This window comes from Rhinolophus sinicus, chromosome 17 (genome assembly GCF_057876585.1).
Source record: "Rhinolophus sinicus isolate RSI-liver-muscle chromosome 17, RSI-T2T, whole genome shotgun sequence".
Lineage (NCBI taxonomy): Eukaryota > Metazoa > Chordata > Mammalia > Chiroptera > Rhinolophidae > Rhinolophus > Rhinolophus sinicus.
This window is the reverse complement of record NC_142517.1, coordinates 129987679-130006747: the sequence shown is the minus strand read 5'-3', so window position 1 is coordinate 130006747 and position 19069 is coordinate 129987679. Positions and strand designations below refer to the sequence as shown.

At 44.4% G+C, this 19069-nt stretch overlaps 1 protein-coding gene across 1 annotated transcript in view; it reads left to right on the top strand.

Annotated features, from left to right (window-relative positions):
* Positions 1 to 3964: 3964 nt before the first annotated feature.
* Positions 3965 to 19069, top strand: part of TMEM163 (transmembrane protein 163) — a 216826-nt gene continuing 201721 nt past the window's right edge. The window contains exons 1-2 of the mRNA XM_019731141.3: positions 3965 to 5031; positions 10304 to 10423. Of these exons, the coding sequence (XP_019586700.1) occupies positions 4836 to 5031; positions 10304 to 10423 (316 nt within the window). The 5' untranslated portion in view covers positions 3965 to 4835. The remainder of the gene's footprint in view (positions 5032 to 10303; positions 10424 to 19069) is intronic.

Genomic DNA, 19069 nt, shown 5'->3' with positions numbered 1-19069 from the left:
AGAGCTGTCATTGTATTACCCTTGATGTCCTGAATGTCATCAAAATGTCTTCCTTTCAGTATTTCCTTTATTTTTGGGTAAAGAAAGATGTCATTGGGGGCCAGATCAGGTGAATAGGGAGAGTTTTCCAATACAGTGATTTGTTTATTGGCTAAAGACTTCCTCACAGATAGTGCCATGTGAGCCGGTGCATTGTCGATGCAAGAGCCATGAATTGTTGGCAAAAAGTTCAGGTCATCTAACTTTTTCATGAAGCCTTTTCAGCACTTCCAAATAGTAAACTTGGTTAAGTGTTTGTCCAGTTGGTACAAATTAATAATGAATAATCCCTTTGATATCAAAAAAGGTTAGCCACATTGTTGCAACAAGGTTGCGAACTTAATTCTCAGACCTCATATGAACTAGAAGTGCTATTGCATCACACAGCTGTAGTTTTGGGCAGCCAGTATCCCTTCCCTTCCACATAGCACTCTGGCTTCCCTTTGGAGATCCCCTTGCCTCACCCTCCGTTGATGTGATTTGGGTTGGGCTGATCCCATGTCCCTACACCCCCTCCATACATCCACCCTCTACCCTCCATCATCTCCAGGGTTGGACTGACCCAGTTCTGGCCAATCTGTGCATCCCATCCCCCTGGCCACAGCGTTTGGCTCAGAGATGGGCTCATATGTCTGGTAGTCCAATGATACACATTCTGAAATCCTTGTTGGACATTTTGAGAAAGAGAAGCCCTCTTTCTACAGGGATGGCCAGATGTAAGGAGGTTAGCCTAGAGTTTTGAGAGTATCTGTCAGGAGGTAAAGCCAACAAAGGAAAGCCAACAAAGCCAACAAAAGATGCAAGTAATAGGGAGAGAGAGGGCAAATCCTGATAACTTTCTTTAAGCCTGAAGAGCCAGCTCTGTCTGAAAACAACTCAACTTGGAGCCCGTACGATGCCTTTATACAGGCCAACTTGAGTCATCACTTACAAATGAAATAGTTCTGAGTTACAATTTATACTTAGTTTTGTTTTTTTCTGCAAATTTGATTAAAGTTCCTGGTAAACAAACGGGAGTAAGTCTTACTTAAAATAATAATAGCTAACATTTATTGAGCACCTACTATGTGCCAGGCACTGTTCTAAGAGCTTTCCATTGCATCGTTGCAACAGGTTCGCAAACTTAATTGTCAGACCTTGTACATCAGTTTGTTGCGTGTCAATACCTGGACACACACCAGACCTCCATGTACCTCCTGAAAGACTCATGTATCCAGACCACCTGATGTGACCAGACTTCCTGATAATTTGGCATCCATCATCCTGACTGCCTGACATTCTTGCAAAGCCTCCAGACTCTTTTGGCGTTCATTAGACATCAATGTGTATTCAAATGGTACAAGAATATTTTGTGTTTTTATGTGAAACAGAGTTAAAGTTCTAATGTAATTAGAAGCACATTTTAACTGCCCCAATGTCTAGTCTGACATATGAAAGTGAGGTGGGACACAAACAATCATTGTGTTGCAAAGTCCTGTGCATGTGGGGACCTCCTGCGTCCCTGCCCACCTCTACCCCAACTAATGCCAGTGCTCCCCCCATCAATTAAAGCACCTGCAGATTGCCAAAATGCCCCCTAGGGGGCATTATCACTGTGGGCTGTGGTGCCAGAAAAGAGCTTAACAGGAGACTTGCCTTGATTTGTTCCTTTGTAAAATAAAGATAGTAGTTGAGTGAGGGAGACAATGTATGTAAAACACTTAGCAAGATGGCTGGTACATACGAGGTGTGATTTAAAAAAAAATATGGTGAATGTTTAAAAAAATTTATTACAGTGAAACACACATTGCCATTAATCCCCCTCAAAACTACTCCCCCTCGCTTTGAACACAGGTTCACATCGTTCTTGCACTTTCTGAAGTTCTGGAAGTCCTTTTCCCTGTCTTTAGTTAGGCTGTCGTGGCTGCCTCGGTGTCCTGAATCATTTTGACTTCGGAGAAGAGCCAGATGTTGCATGATGCCAGATCTGGTGAATGAGGACACACCGTCATGTATTTATTTGACAGAAATTACAGTATACCAGAAGTGATGTGTGACACGGAGTGTTGTCATGATGGAGAATAATTGATAGCACACTTTAAAACACTCGTTCTCTCAACTGTAGCTCACACCGAACTGACTGCACCAAACAAGCTGAAATGTGTCACACACTGTTACGAAGGTTCGATGTGCTGCTTCCCCGTTGTAGATCCCTAACTTTCTGTTGGATGGCACTTGGCAGTAGCACTCCCTGTACTTTTTCATCACACCTGGTATTATGTCCTCCAAAGATGTAAGCTAATATCACCCAGTCACTCAGCAGAGATTGTTTGGGGGAACACTGTGTCCTTGGCATCCAGGTAGAGCTAAGATGGGGATCAGACAAGCACCAGAGTCCCTGCCTCACACATGAAACAGGCCATTAATTATTAAACATTAACAGTTCAGAAAAAGGAGCGCCCAGGGAGAGCTGGAGTCGGAGAAATCTTTCTGGAGGATACAAGAATGGCTTATTGAACCAGGGCAGCTGGAACTGGAAGAAAATAAATCCCATGAATAATAAATATCTACTAGATCCTTACTTCACAAAGTGTGGTCTTCAGACCAGCAGAATCAGCAGCAATTGGAGGTTTGTTAGAAATCTCAGCCTCTCACCCAGATCTACTGAGTCAAAATCTGCATTTTAACGAGAATCCTGGTGTTCATCAGCACTTTCATGTCTGGATGTGCTAGACTAGAGAACTAATTGAGGAACCAAAGGAAAGAACAATGATACTTGCTCCTTTGAGAGAACACAGACCTGTGTGTGTGTGTGTGTGTGTGTGTGTGTGTGTGTGTGTGTGTGTGTCAAAGGAAGATTCCCATCCAGATCTACTAAATCAGAATCGCAAAGAGCAAAGAGGAGCCAACATTTTAATAAATAAATAAGTAAAAGCGTCCTAGATGATTTTAGAAAGGCTGGGGAGCTGGAAAAAAAATGCTGATGCTCAGGTCCCAGCCCAGACCAATTGAATCACCTCTGATATATGATCTCTAGCAGTGGCAGAGCCCTGGGTATTTTTGTCCTTAAACTCCCCAGGTGATTCTAATGTTTGATAGCCATTGACAGAAGGATCAAATGGGAAAAGCTGAAGGAAAAAAGTCTGTGTGGGAGAGAGCCAGGAGGTGTGTGTGTCTGCAAATATCTGAAGGTTTGTGTACCTCAGAGGACGGCACAAAGACTGGGAGGTAGAATTTTTCTTTCTTTCTTTTTTTTTTTAGTCCAACTAATCACAGCATTTTTCTTTCTTTTTGTTCTTTCTTACTTTCCTCCCTCACTTCCACCCCGTTTTCCTAGCAAGAAGGGGCCTTTGAAATGACCGAGTCCATCTCTTTCAGTTTGTAGTTAAAGAAATTACATAGTGGTCAAAAAGGTAAAGTGAGTTGGCCAAGGTCAAGCCAGACCTCCTTCCAACTCAGCAACACAACATGAGACCCGCTTCCCATTTCTAGTGATGTTTCCAATGCAGCACAAAGGCATTTCAATCCCACTCCTATTTCAATCGCAGGCAAAGAGAGAATGAGAAAGGAAACCGGTTTATTCCACAAAAACAACAGAAAACAGACCCAATAACCAGGGTGCCCCCACCCCAAAAGTAGGCAGGCTTTAAAGGAGGAATTAACATTTTAGAGCTCATTAAATTTAATGACAAAAATCTAAAAGTTAAATTTCCATTTAAAAATGAAATCTACACTGCAGTTTGGATTGATACCATTAAAATCAAGCTGAATCTGATAAATGGCCGGTCCGACTCTGCACCTCTCGGGGTTGCTCGAGAGCGGGCGTGGGCTCCAGCGCCGGCCAGGTTGCCACCTCGCTGCGGAGACCAGCTGGGCCGCGCAAGGGTCTGAGCTCCGCGAGGTCTCAGATGAGGAAAGTGGGCCGTGCCCGGACACCCAGGGGAAGCTTCGATCCGAGTCCGGAGGAACCGGCGAGACCTGAATGCTCAGAGGGGAAATAACGAGCTCGTGGGGGACTAGCTGGGACAAAGGCCCAGGGATAGTCGCAGTGGGGACCAAACATCTTCTAGAGCACCCAGTGGTCCCAAGGTACCCGGTCCCCTTAAGTTGGCGCTGGAGAGAAAAACTGGGATGGCAATCAAAGCGCCTAGAAAAAGGCCCGGGACGGATGGGCTTGGGGGCAAGTGAACATCGTTCCCCGGGATGCGCGGTGGGATGGCAGCGCGGGCGGAGTCTCTGCACAGCCTCTAAAGCCTGGCAAGCTCCAGAGGAGAAAGATGCCAAATTAGGGCGCTGTCCGCTCTCTTGCTTGAGTGCCGCCGCTGGCTTCCCAGACGGCAGAGGAAACCGGATTCGAGAGGGTTCCCCTATGGGAACCATCGCGCAGTGTGGGTGGGGCAGGTCTCCTCTCTCACCCTCACAAGGCCCTGCCCGAGCCGCCCCGCGTCCCCAGTAGATCCCGGGAGCCTCCAGGCGTCTGACCCCACCGGATCCCTCCCTCCACACTGATTTCCTTGCTCGGGCTCCGGCGCTGGGGCCTCGGGGCGGGTCCCTGACGCCCGCACCTGCCCCCGGAGGCGGAGCGCGGCGGCGACAGTGCGGCCCCAGCCTCTGCCACTAGCCGCACGAGTCGCGCGGCTCCTCGACACCCCCGCCCCCCCAGCAGCCGGCGCACCTCCGCTCCGCCGCGCCCTCACTCCCTCCCTCTCCGCGCTGTCCGTCCGTCCCTTCGCCCGCTGCGAGCCGCAGCGCCTCGCACTTCTGACTCGAGTCTCGGTTGTGCTCGTCGTCGCCGCTGCGATCTGCTGTCCCGCGCCATGGAGCCGGCCGCGGGCAGCGAGCACCGCAGCCCTCCGGGACCCGCAGTCCCGCCACCGCCTCGGGGCCACGCGCCCTTGGCCGCCACCCCGGGTCCGCTGAGCTCCCCTGCACAGGAACCGCTGCATCCCGAGGAGGGGCAACAGCTGCGGATCAGCCAGAGCGGCCAGTTCAGCGACGGTCTGGAAGATCGAGGTGAGCGCGCCCCGCCGGGGCCGTTTCCCCGGGTCCGGCCCCTTCCCCTGGCCGGGTGTGCGCTCTGAGGAGCCAGCCTCTTCCCACTCCGGGCCGGACGCCGTGCGCTCGGGGCGCGGAGCCGGGACTTCCTAGCAAAGGCGCGGAAAGCAGAAAGCGGCAGCCCCACCTCCCGTGGCTGGCGCCGCCTCGGCAGCCGCTCCTTCCCCGGAACCCGAGAACCCGCTGCCTCCTGGGGAAGCCCTCAGGGTCCCGCGCCCTCCTCTCGGCCAGTCCCTGACCCCTCCGGCTCCCACTGCAAAAGTTTGAGGGAGGCGGTGTTTTGCTTTCGGAGCCGAGAGCTCCCGGGGGACTGCGGGCCGCGCTCGATTCGGAGAGACCTGAGCTCTGTGCGTCCTTTTCCCCCGAACTCCGACTTCCACCAGCTTCCCGGAGAACTTGGCTCTGCGGGTTTAGCTTGGAGGGGTTCCTCGGCGGCCGCCGGCCTGCCCGCCTCGGCGAAGGGAATTCGGGCGGCCCCCGACTCTCATTTACAGGGACCCAGTTTACCTTGGGTCACTGCCCTGCTGTCTGGTGATGGGGGCAGAGGACTGGCACACTTGGGTTTGGGCCACCAACCTCTGGATGAATGCCACTGAAACCTGGTGGTTCCTGGAGCGCACGTCTCCACCCCCTTCAGAATCGTTCCCAAGACACTGGCCTGGAACCTTGCAAACGTCTTTTTCCTGGGAGGCCAAACCCTACTTTCCGACCGACAGCGATGCCGCCTTTGAGTTGCCCGCACGAAATGGGAGAGACTCCCCTGTTCATTCCCGTGTCTCTCCTCCTCCTACGCCCCTCTTTGCCTCCCTCTCTCGTTTCCGTTAGGCTCGGAGCCCTGTTCTTGGCCACGTCTATACCTTTTCCTGCTTCTTGCGGAATCCAAATCTAAATCCAAATCGATCCGCTCAGAAAGAAAGGCTCTGGTTCTGCTAAAACCGGTTAGTGGCCGAAGCGGGATTCTTGCAGCCAGGCCCTTCAAGGGGAGCCGGCTCATTGCCACCTCCGCCCCCTTTTCTTGGAAGCCTTATTTTTTGTTGGCTGTGGCGGATTTTTATAGTTTAGTCTTAGCAGGTTTCTGTCCTATTCTTAGTATCTCCTGTACATTTTTATTCCGGTTTAGTGTGCTGATGCACGGTCTCTTTCCTCTTAGAAAATTTAAACTGTAGCCTGTGAAATAGAACGACATGGAAACGGCAATTCCCCGAGAATGGAGAATCGGCAGGGAGCTCGGCGAGAACTGGAGCCGCTCCAGTTGCAACGAGTTCCGCACCTACGTTGCGGTTTCTCCTCCTAGTCCCACATAACTGGCTTGGTGACATCACGAGCACCCAACAAGGCCTGTCAGTTTCATTATAGGTCGTGTTAATGACCTTTCCCTCCGCAACTCACATTTACAAATTTCTTGTTGAAGAAAGACGGCACTCTGAGCTGAGCTTATTTTTGTAGCATCGCAGGTCACCTGTAAAAGCTGGCCTATTTCTCCCCACCCCACGAAATGATAGGAGGAAAAAAAAGTGCTAGGGTGAGTTCATATTTAGCGTCATTTTGTAGCTCATGCTCAAGTGTAAAAAGCCCATCTGAATTCATTCTTCAGGTTATTTTTCACTGGTCTACGGAATTTTATTTTCCATTATATTGTAGCATAAAAGCATTCACTGTTTCATAAACTGCTACTGTGTGAAAGCATTGCATACCACAGAGAGCCTCTGTTAGGACAAACCCTGTCTCCCAAAGAACCCACTGCCGGGTGGCATCGCTGAAAGTCAGTGTGACATTCTTTTGTTTGACCCATTCCTGAGCAAAGAGTTAGTGATAAATGAGTCATCTTTATTAAATAAATCAGGTTACCTGGGGAGGTTTATTATAATATTTTGTGCTTTTTCTTATGGGGCCCCATCTTTCCAATATTGATTATTGTGTCCCTCGGGAATGGTTCGATTGCTGTTGCCTTCTTCCTGGTGGTGAGAAGATTTGGGGAGAAAGAAGCTTCAGCAGTTGCCTGCAGTGCATCTCCTCATCATGCCTGGCTTGCTTGCTTCTAAGGCCTAAGTACCTATAGGGTGTGTGTGGGGTGAATACCCTGGATGTGTACCTATATTTGGCTTTCTCTCTCGTCTTAACCTCCTTCTGAGCTATCAGGACTCGGGCGGAACCTGTGTCTATCTTGCTTTATAATCTAGTGTTTTGGGAATTTGGAGGTATTTTTCCCCTTAGAAGTGGTGTGAGCTGGTTCCCAAAACCTATCTAGCTCATGTCGATACTGCAGTGCCATTTGGCTGAGCCTCATAGCAGGGAGCAAGAGCTCTGTGGTCCAAGACCTTTAGGGACTAAACACACACAAAATAGGCCAAATTTGTCGTAGGCATTTCCATCCTCTCCCTTTTAATACGTACTCTTCTCTCCACAAGTGTTTTCCCATTATTCTGCCCCTCACCTTAGGGCCTAGCCTAGCCTTGAATGTTCCATGCTTCAGCATTTCCCTCTACCTTCCCAACTAATGACTATTCTGCTTCCTTCAGAGAATCCAAGCATGACTAACGCTATAGGAGAAAGAAATCGGAACTAGTTCGTGCTGGCATGCAAGTGACTGAGGCCCTCAACCTCATATATTTGCATCCCCCTCAAATAATAAGGTTTAAGCCTGTTACTCATACAACCCTTTTGCTTATTATTGCCTGACCCAAATTACAAATGTATGAAATCTGAATGAGGTTAGAAATTTAAATGTGGAGGTCATTCCAATAGGAAAGACCCAGCCCTGTGTGCAAATCTGTGGCCTGCCTTAGCTTCTGTGCTGCCTTTCTTCTCACCTTTGAAGCACAGCTTCCTGAAAACTTCAGCAGTTCTCACATCTCTGTGGCTTGCAAGTGTGTATGCACCAATATGGGAGCAGGGGTAGATGCACCTTGTGCAGCAGACCATTCATTTTTGAGCTGGATCTTTGTTGATAATTGTACTCCACTTCCCTTTGAGGAATGGAAAGTTCCATTCTTGGGATTGGCTATATTTTTGGAAAGGAAAACTAGTAGGAAATAAAAGTTGAATAGAAATGGGAAAGTTTCTCTGTTCTTGGACTGTCTTCCCCATTGCATTTACTCCAGTTTTCAATTAAAAAAAATCTCATGGGGGAGGCAAACAAACGATCAGATCTGGGGAAGACCCACCAGTCCTTTTGTGTTGAGAGGACCACGTGTCTCCTTAGCAGGGCAGTCCAGCCCATATGGGCCGTCATTCCAATCTCTCCCAGGGGAGTGCTGGCCCACTGAGGGGTGAGGTATAGATTGGTTTGTGTGGTCAGTCAGAGTGTTGGAAGGATGACTTTGGAAGGAAAATGCCATGTGGCAGAATAGAAAACGCAGACCATTGCATTTCTCTTAGAAAATTAAATCTACTTCTGAAAGGAGCCTGTTTTTACCCCCAGTGGATAAACCTCTTGAGATTGTTGCTGTCAAAATACCTAGCAAATGAACTGCTTATTTGAGTTATTGCTTAAATGTTACAGCTTCACTTCTGCTGAAAATCAATTGGCCAAGATGAAAGGAAGATTTTTATATCATTTGGGAAAAGGGAAATAAATTATTAGGAGTGTGTGGGACCTGCTCATTCTAGGTTGTGGTTTTAATTGGACACAAGGGTGATTGTACTTGAAAATTCAAATGGGGTGTTTTTCGGCAGCTAGGGAAGATGTAGACAAAGGGACAGAAAGAAGTAGACAAAGGGATTTTAATTGGAAATCCCTTGTACCTTGAGTAGAATTTGACAAGAGAGGCTTTTCTGTTTTCCATCCAAGTGCATTTCTTAAAGAATATTTGGGAGAGATTTTTAGTGAGGTGATAGAGATGGGGTTTATATCAGCCTTTAGCAATCTCATCTGTCTTTTGATCCTATGTAAGTCTACAGGTTTTAATTATTTAAAAATCTCTGAGCTATGAACTGGACTCACTAAGCAACCTTCTCGATATTTCTTCTTGCTTTGCTCAGGACTTGTTCAGGGTGCTTGAGTCTGGGTAGTAAATGGAACTGAGAAGTTTTAACAGGGTCTTTGTTATAATTTTTGAACAGGACACAGTTTTTGGCAACCAGAGTCTTGGCGTGGTGCCCAGTTGATCTAATGGGATGACGCCTTTTACATGATTCATAGGTGTAACATGTCACACACTGTACAGTATTTTAAAAATGGTGCCTAAGCTTTGACTACCAATTTCTTCATTATTTGGAGCTGCTGTGATCAAGCTGCTCTACCTGCGAAAGCTATAGGATAGGTTGTTTAGCCAGAGATGGTGTCATAAGCTCCTTTTATGTAGAATGCTTGACTGAGGATTTGGTTCTCCGTGCAACAAAGGATGCCATATATGATCTATTTTCAAAGGAGAAGAAAAATAAATAAATCGGGATCTTACTGAAGATGTTTTAGTTTTCCACCCAAGGCAGTTGAAGCTTGGGCATTGCCTTGGTGTCATGAATTTCTGTTTTTGTCAAGGACTCTCAATGTTGAAAGAACAGGAGACAAAAATCAAACCTTTCTTACACATGGCCTATTTGGAAAGCTACCTCCAGTTTTAGTAGTTTTACTCCACTTTAATATTCTGAGAATTTTTTAACATTCTTGGTACAAAGGGACAGATACTATAGAGCAGAAACAGGAGTGAAGAAAACATGGCATGTAATTTAGGTCAGGTGGCTGGTGGTGGTGGTGGTTAAAGAGAAATGGTCCTTCTCCAGTTGTCAGTGAGGGAGAAATGGGGGCATTTGTATTCCATGACTCATTGCTTCAGGCACAATCCAGCCTACCATTTGGGACTGTGCAGTTGGATCAATGCAAATCAATGTCCACAGCTGAGGAGTCTGAATGGCCAACTAAATGTGGGTGTTGGTGCTATTTTACTACCTAAAGGGCCTTGTTAGAAGAAGCAGCACCTGTATGAGTTACCACAGGGGCAGGGGGATGGCTGGGGTAATATGGCAGGTCAGGGAGTGGTGGGGTCTGCAGGGTCCCTATAAAGAAGACAGCTGCTGTTACCCTGCAGGAACTATGCCAGATATTGCCAGAGACTCTGATCTTTCAAGAGATGCCAGAAAGCCTGGTTTCCATGTGAACTCTCCTACTTGTTAAAACACATCGTGGCCCACGGGCTGTCAGTTTGCAACCCTTGGATAAGAAAGTGCAGCTCTGGCTGTGGGTTTCTTAATAAGGAAACATCTAACTTCCTTTTCTCCTTGTTTTTGTCAGGCTTACTAGAAAGCAGCACTCGTCTAAAACCTCACGAAGCTCAGAACTACAGAAAGAAGGCGTTGTGGGTCTCCTGGTTCTCCATTATTGTGACACTGGCTCTGGCGGTGGCGGCCTTTAGTGAGTATCCGGAATCTAGCTGATCTATATGTGCTGGGGTTGCCTGTTTCATTCTGACTCCTGTGGGGTGCACTTTTGCTTTTAGTTGACTATTATTGATGAGGAAATTTTTTAAGATGGTTGGATAGTCAGGGTACTAATAAATTAGTAAAATGGCTTCTTTCCTCTGCAGAGGGAAGCGGTGGTTAAGACGAAGGAATGGAGAGCCTTGGCTCTCATTGGTATGTGGGTTTGTGGAAGTAGATTCCAGCTGCCAGCGGAGTAGTGAAAATATTCTCCTGGTGGATGCCTTCAGCTTAGGCTGACATGTGACAAATATGTATCCGTGAGATTCATATTTTGAGCCTAATGCAACCAGATGAGTGCAGTATTGTGGTACACCCTCTCCTTTTCCCTGATTGTATCTGTGAGGTTTAGAAAAAAATCACGGCACATGTTTTTATGAGAGAAAAATGAGAGGATCCTCTCTCAAGTTTTCAGTGGCCACAGAAACAAAACCATTTATTAAATCAAGAAGAACTAAGACAATTGAACACTTTCTGTCTATGGATAATCTTGTTTGGAGTTAGGAAGCTGTATGACATGCAATTTCTCCGCTAACATTTGCAGCCTATAGAAATGTACATGTGCAATTTATTCTTATTAATTGTGCAGCAATTCATAAGCTTTCGCAATGGCATTCAGCTTCAGCTCAACCTTGGTAGAAACCATGGTGGTGGTGGTGGTGGTGAGTGTGTGTGTGTGTGTTTTTTTTTTTTGCGTGTGTGTGTTTTAATGCGGGGGTCGGGGGAAGAGGAATGTATTTTGTGATTAGTTTATTACCTTAACAGAAAATCTATGAGTATATTGTGATAAGTATCATACACAAAGTGTCTCATATGACAACCCTCAGAGTAGGAGAAAAAAGGATTGTGTGCTGGAAGATAAGGCTCAGTGTGTGTTGTTTAAAATTCTACGCTGCAGTGAGGTCTCTGCTGGAAGTTGGTGTTGGCTCCCAAGGGGGCATATTAGAATTTGACCAAATGCTCCAGGCAAAACTGGGCTTGTATTACTTGAAGCAATTTATATTAGAAAAGTTGTACCACATCTTGGCTCTCAAAAAAAGCCAAATATTTAGAAGCAGAGGGTAATGCATTTCAGGGTATCAACATTTACCAGTGAGCCAGAAATCTAATCAAGAGGAATTCTAATTCCTGAAAATAGCTGCTCCTTCCTCGTTCCTCCTTCTCCCTTTTTTTTTTTTTTTTTTTTTTTTTTAATGTTGAAACAAGAATAACAAGCCCGATTGATGTCCCTGGAGGATAATTTGGTTGTGGTGGCTGTTGTCGGTTCCGCATCAGACACCATAATTTACATATGTAAGGAAAGAGGAATGAGATGAAGGGAGGTGGTTTACAAACTGCATCGCAGTCAGATCAGATGTGTCCCTGTGCCTAATAGAGCTGTTGCTACTTTATCATGTGGGTGTTTGGGGGATTTGAATGTGAAGAAATATTGAGCAAGTCTTTCCTTTGGGAGAATAATGTTACATTTGGTGTACTTAATCTCAAAATAGGGAAAAATTATGAGGAAATTTTTGTTTCATTTGTTATACTTGATCAGTTGGGTTATCTTGAAAAATTTGTTCTCCTTCCTTTAATAGGAAAAGACTGTTGCATGATGCATGTGGAATTAGAATGTTGCTTTGTGAAAGGGTTTTTTTTTTTCTTTTTAAAATGATTTTACCCCTTTATTGTAGTAAATGTGATCGACAAAAGAATGTCCAGCCTAAGAAGTCTTATAAGAGTTTATTTGAGCCAAACTGATAAGAGTTTATTTGAGCCAAACTGACAATTGCCAGGAAGCGAAATCTCAACAGATTGAGAAAATGCTTCTGAGAATGGCAGTTTTACATCTTATTTTATACATTAGAATCAAAGAGGAGACATGGTGGGGGGTGGTTACATGAAATCCATTGGTGGTAGATTGAGGGAGTGGGAGAAAACAAAGTAGGGAAATCTCTGAGACTGGATAGAAAGTAAAACTGAGGCACACACTTGTTTTACATCGGTGAGTACAGGATAGTTAACATTTAATGGTATGTGGGCAACAAGGTAACAGTGAGGGGTTCTGTGATCTCCTGCTCTGGTGGGAGGTTGTGTCCTGAGGGGTCCGGAAAAGGAGATTACTCTGATATTTCAAAGGATATCTTCGATGTAAAAATATAGTAGGCTCACTTAAGGTGTAAAGATGGACTTTTGTCAAGAAAGCTACAGGTCTAGGACAAGACTACCTGTCCACCATGACTGTCTTTCAGTTAGGAATTTTTATGTTCAGACCATCTGGTGTGGTTACTTTCAGTCTCTGAGGTTGTAGGGCCCGCAGTTCAGGCCTCCCCTGAGCTTATCAGGTTTGGTATGTGGCCCCTTTTTTGCCCATGGTATTTAAGTCAAATCCTCTAACTTCTTGACTATACAATGTTGACATTGGCATATAATATCATGATCTTAGTTGTTTTCTGTAATACATTCATTTTGTTCTCAAGTTGCTTTCAACTTGTTTTGGTTTAATTAAACCAAAAAATGTAGGTGAACTATATTTCCCCCACTTTAACTACCGTGTTTCCCCGAAAGTAAGACCTAGCCAGACAATCAGCTCTAATATGTCTTTGGGAGCAAAAATTGATATAAGATCCGGTCTTATATTACATAAGACCGGGTCTTATAGTAAAATAAGACAGGAACTTATGTAATATACTATACTATACTATACTATACTATACTGTACTGTACTGTACTGTACTGTACTGTAATGTAATATAATATAATATAATATAATACAATACAATATAATACTGGGTCTTATTTTACTATAAGACCGGGTCTTATGTAATATAATATAAGACTAGATCTTATATTAATTTTTGCTCTAAAAGATGCATTAGAGCTGATTGTCTGGCTAGGTATGATTTTCAGGGACACATGGTATATAGAGTAGCTTTATTTTGTGTGTGTGTGTGTGTGTGTGTGTGTGTGTGTTTCATATTTTAAATCCTTGGGGTGGTCTCTGGTTGTGTTGTTAGGATTGTTGGTTTTACCCTTTAATTTCCTATATGTATTTGTAATATAAAATATTTAAAATATTTTCTAGAGCATCATTTACATGTCGACACACTTTTATGAAATACTTTTCATAGTTTTGAATGGAAAGAAAATAAGGATTAAGCAATATAAACTGATTTTTGAAGTTAAATTATGTGTAAATTATGATCTAAAGGAAAATTGTATGCTTCAGAAATAGCAAATGTATTTTTGAAGTGTCAGAAGGAGACCCAGTCTTCTTCTCCAAGGAGGTGGTTGACAGAAAGGTGGGATGAAATGGAATAGTCTGTTCTATCCAATAAATTGGTCAGTTTGACATATTTTGTTTTAAAGAGAATTGCTATGGAATTACCACATGTGATGTTTGAGATGGCAGAGAAGTCTTTGTGATGTATGAATATTTCCTTTGTGCCAGGATTGTGTCTCGTGAGACCGAAGAATGGAAGCACAGACCAAGGAGAGGCAAGGAGTTGTGAAACAGGACAGTTTATTAAAAGTAAAGAGAAAAGAGTTGCAGCTATTGGAATGAGAGGGGGTCGTGACCGGGTTGCCCACCATGGGGCAAAGGCTCTAGTTTTTATACCTTCCCCTGCCTGCTTAGAGAATGGGGCTGGCGCCTTCTAATGGAATTCGTCTATCAGGCTTGTCCTGTTTGCCCACCGTAAAGGGATTAGCGAACTCATCCCTGTCTATCAGATTTGCTCCTTTGTCCGGCTAAAAGGGATTTATGCGATAATTTATTAACTTCAAGGCGCATTCTCATATCTTAGTCCTGGAGTGAAGGAGTCGTTCTAGAACCAGGTGTTTCAGGATATGGCTGCCTTTTGTTTACCCTGCCAGGGACCTTCCTGTCTGGCTAACAACATGCTAACTAACCTGTCTCATGTGGAGTGTGTGTGTGTGTGTGTTGGCAGTGGAGGTGATAATCATGGTGAAGAGGAGACCACGTTTATTGTCATGTCTTCTTGCTACAGCTGTATGGTTTGCCATCTCTGGGGGCGTAGGAAGAGCATACAGTTCTCAAGATTGTTAAATGAATTAACAGAGATATTTAACAAAAACCTTTTTTCTTAGTTAGGTGGAAGGAAAATATTTCTTATAAAAAAATTTCTTGGGAATAAATTTCATCAAAAGTTTTGTGTAGATACTGTTTACGAACCCCAATATGTGAGTCTGTCCACCTGCGAGCGCTGGCCAAGAGAAGAAGAATGAGCAAGAGTTTACAGTGGAGAAAGGAATTTACTGGCATTGATTGACATCAGTCGGAGTTCAGGTGAGCTCATGCTCTAAAAGAGCTCACCCCACTCCCAATGGCAGGTAACTAATAGGTAATACCGTGTTTCTCCAAAAATAAGACCTACTCTGAAAATAAGCCCCAGTTAAGATCTCAGCCAGATGGATGCATTTAGTACTCTATGACGATGTTCCAGAAGAAGATGACATGACTGTAATTGAATAAATGTAGATTGTTGTACATGAAAAAAATAAGACATCCCCTGAAAATAAACCCTAATGGAGCAAAAATTAATGTAAGACACTGTCTTATTTTTGGGGAAACACGATATAGGGCAAAATCATGAGACACTTGTGGATGAAGGATTTGGGGTTGTGTTAGGTGCTGACTCGTCGAAGGTAAGGTAAGGGTTATAAATGATTTCTTCAGGTCTTGAAGACAGCTCTGGTGTCAGCTCCAGCATCCCTCTGTCTGGTTTCATGGAGAGGTAGCTGAGGGGGTCATTTGGCCTCAGGGCTTAAGAGCTGCCAGAGGCTTAAAACTTGTAACCCGGCTTAAAACTTCGTCTGGACCCGGCTATTGTCTTCTGCTGTCTCAGGGGTTAGGAGTTATCAAGGGGGAAAGGCTAAGGTCTATAAAATGTGCAGAAGAAAAAAGGATCTTTAAAACTAAGGCTACAAAGCAAGTCAAAATTATGAGGACCCTCGATTTCAATACCGGGCTTAGGTCTTATTTATTTATCTCATTTATTATAAACAATTGAAATATTTTTGAGACAATTGGATCATCCTTATGGTTGTTCTCTTGCTAGGGGCAGTGTCTGGGAGCTGCAGCTGCTGGGGTCAGTCAGAATGCCTGTCTTTACTCCTCACCTGCCATTTTCTGTTTAATCTTAGATGCTGATTTTAGCTGAACATCTTCTGAAGAAATGCTGTTGTCTCTTTTGTGTTTGGAAATGAGGGTTATGGATATGTGTAAGTTTTGGGGATACCTCTTTCCAGTCAGCTAGAAAGATTTTGTATTTCAACATAGTATGTACATTGCAAATAAAGGCTGTTACCTTTCACTTCGTACAAGCTTCCAGGTAATCAGGTATGTTGTGTTTTCTCAAATTAGTAGTTTCCAGAAGAGCTAATGGTAAAACTAGCTTTGGTCAGTATTACTTGAGTTGTCTGTGATAAATCAGTTTTGTATGTAACTATGGTTGACATTCACATATCTAGTATAATTCACATATCTAGTATAATTCGAAAACTTAGGTGAACTTGCAAAGTTTGTGACTTGGAAGTATTTTGAAAGGAGTATGAACTATTTTTGACATTACTTGGTAATATAGTGATTTTTGGACCTGTCCAAATACTGATTTAAAACCAGATAGTAATACATTTTGAATATCTCAGAGAGAGCCCTAGTTTGATTTTAAAATTGCTTCTGTTTATAATTGGCAGACAGCATGGAAAATGGCAATCCTGTTATGAACAAACCTTAAAATAATGTTTTAATAATGAGGCTAGAAAAAGAACAGAAGTTCCGTTTCAAAAATCAGGGTTTTGACATCATTAATGTCTTAGAATGATTTAGGAAAATGCATTCTGGCTCCTTTTGAGGTTTGAATGAGTGTGTAGGGAGGAAAATTTTCCTTTACCCTTCAAGATTCTTCTGGCTGGTCTAATATCAAATTGACATAAGACAGATTAGCAGGAGAAAAACAAATTAAAATTTAATAACATGACTACCTCCTGTTTACATGGGAGAGACCCAGGAACACTGAGTTCAGAAGCCATCACCTGAAATACCACCTTCAGCTAAAGCAAAAGAAGGTGTTGGGGGTGGGGAATCAGTCTTGGGAGGTGACCAGGAAAAGCACGGTAAACAAGGATAAGGTTGTTTGCAGATTGGATTTTAAGCCTTCTCCATTGGTTACAGTTTTTAGAGACTTAGATATCCTCTTTTTGTCCTTGTACAGTGAGGGAAACACCCTTACAAATGGAGATTTCCCTTATGAATGTAAATGTCCTTTACAGAGGGTCACTTCTTTCTACTTCGTTTTCAGAGCTTCTGGGATGTCGGCTGTTTCTTAAAATTAACCAGCTTAAAATAATCAATATCCCAGAGAGGCATATTTGGGGTTAGCAAACTCAGCTCCCCTCAAATGCAAGTTAATTTTTAGGCACTCAGTACATATTCTGTGGGAAATGAAGGTATATTTGAAATATCTTCAGGGGGAAATCGTTTCCTAAGATACAAAGCTCTATTAAAAAAAAAAAAAAAGTGCTCCGAGATCTTAAAAAAAAGGTCACTCAAAAATGTAGTGAACCAGAAGACTTAAGAATTAGAAAGTTTCTGAAAAGAGCGATTTTATATTTGGAAATTTTAAAATAATATAGTTGATTTTAGTGTAAACTCTTGACTCTTAAAAATGGTAGAATGAGTGTACTTATTGTTTTTATTTTTAAATTGTGAGTCTAAGAGTTGAGAAATAGGTCAAATGAAATTACATGACTCTTCTATAAAATCAGCAAAACATGTCTGGAAGCTTTCTTAGGTATTCTTTCAACCGACACACTGTGACATGGAAAGGGCTATGACCCATCAGAGGCCTTCTGGTGCCGAGTGACATCTAAATAGTTACAGTGGCCCAACAGGTCCCGCCTGACCCGGCCTTTGTGCTTTTTTCTCTGACACCAAAACTTCTCCTCTGGACTGGAACTCATGTCCTCTGGACACGCCCATTTTCTCGTGGATCTCCCCCTGGCTGACGCCTGCAACCGGCCTCACCAACCACATGAACTCATCCCCTCAGAATAGTTTTATCCATAGCACTGTTTTCTTCATCACAGTTTTTCCCTTTGTGGCGCCATCTCCATTAGATGATGAGATATGTGAGACCCATGTCCCTAAGACTCTACCCCTGAAATACTTCCGTGAACCAAAGATGTAAATGTGCCGCTTACATTCTGCTTGTAGAATGATCCTTTGTGCCGTTTGTTGGTCTTGTATTTATTTTTATGGATAAAAGCAGTGTATCTCTATTATAAAAATTGATGAGATCAAAGGTACACAGTGTAGATCTCTGTCCCATCCTAAACTCTCTCCCCCAGTTCTTTCTCCCCATGGACAAGCTCTGTTGCCAGTGTCTCTTGTATCCTCTTCTAGACACTGTCTGCGCAGGTACGAGCCCAGGTGTGGTGCCTGCGTACACCTTCCGGTTGCTACTTCTGTTAGAGATGGTGTCCTTTCCTGGTTGGTCTTTCAAATCGCATGGGACTCTAAACAAGCTGCTGCTTTCACAGTTTCATATAAAGTATAGAGAACCTTCAGGAACAATCTCCCAGCCACTGCCTGCAGCTGCTGAACTGGGCGGCGTGATGGAGGGGATGTGGGCAGAAGTTTGTGAGCCACATCCTGGGGTGTTGAGTGGGATAGCTTGCTCCCTGTCAGTGTGTGGGGTGAATGATAACTATGGATGCTTCTTCTGAGACGTGGAAACCAGGGGGGAGGAACTGGCTCAACTGTGTGGTTGGGGAACCTCATCCAGACAGTCCTCCCTGCCCCTGGGTTCCTCCTTCATACCCTCGTGGTCCTGTCACCAAACATTCTGCGCTGGTCACCCCCAGCCCTGCACTGCTGGCTTACCGACGGAATGAATACCGAGCAGTATTTTAGTTAGGCCCGTTTGCTTCCTGGTCTTGGTCCTGGCAGGAGTTCTCTCTTCCCATCTCCCAGCTGACTGCCACTCTAGTCCATTCATGCTCCTTGTACTTCCCCAAATGCTGCATCCTGTTCTCTGCCCCCAAACCCAGGCCCCTGCTCTGCCCTTGACCTCACACGCCCTTTATTCCTGACCCCACCTTTTTTTTTCTAGCTAAATTTCACTTATCCCTCAAAACTGAAATGAAGATCACTTCCAGTCAGCACTCGCTGGCCCTCCAGGCTGCTTTAAATGCCCTTTGTTCCCGTAGCCCCGTGGGTACCTATCAATCAGAAACTTGACACATAATACTTAAATCATTGCATTATTGCCCTTTGCACTAATATACACTCCTCAAAGGAAGGACCCCTGTTTTTCTCCAGTCTGTATTCTCAGCCACTAACTCAGATAGTGGTTTGACTAGAGGAATTTTGGCCATTTCTGAGCTGAGGCCATCATGGCTGCAGCAGGTTGAGAATGTGTGTTTCCAGGTAAAGATCCCAGACAAAGGAGTAACAGCTTTTTCATGTGGATGGAAATAAGAGGGAAAGCTGCAATGGGGATATCTTTAACTTAGTAAAAAGCCGGGATGGAAGGGCCTGTTTGCTCCCCTCTCCTCCCACTCGCCTGCTCTCCAGGGT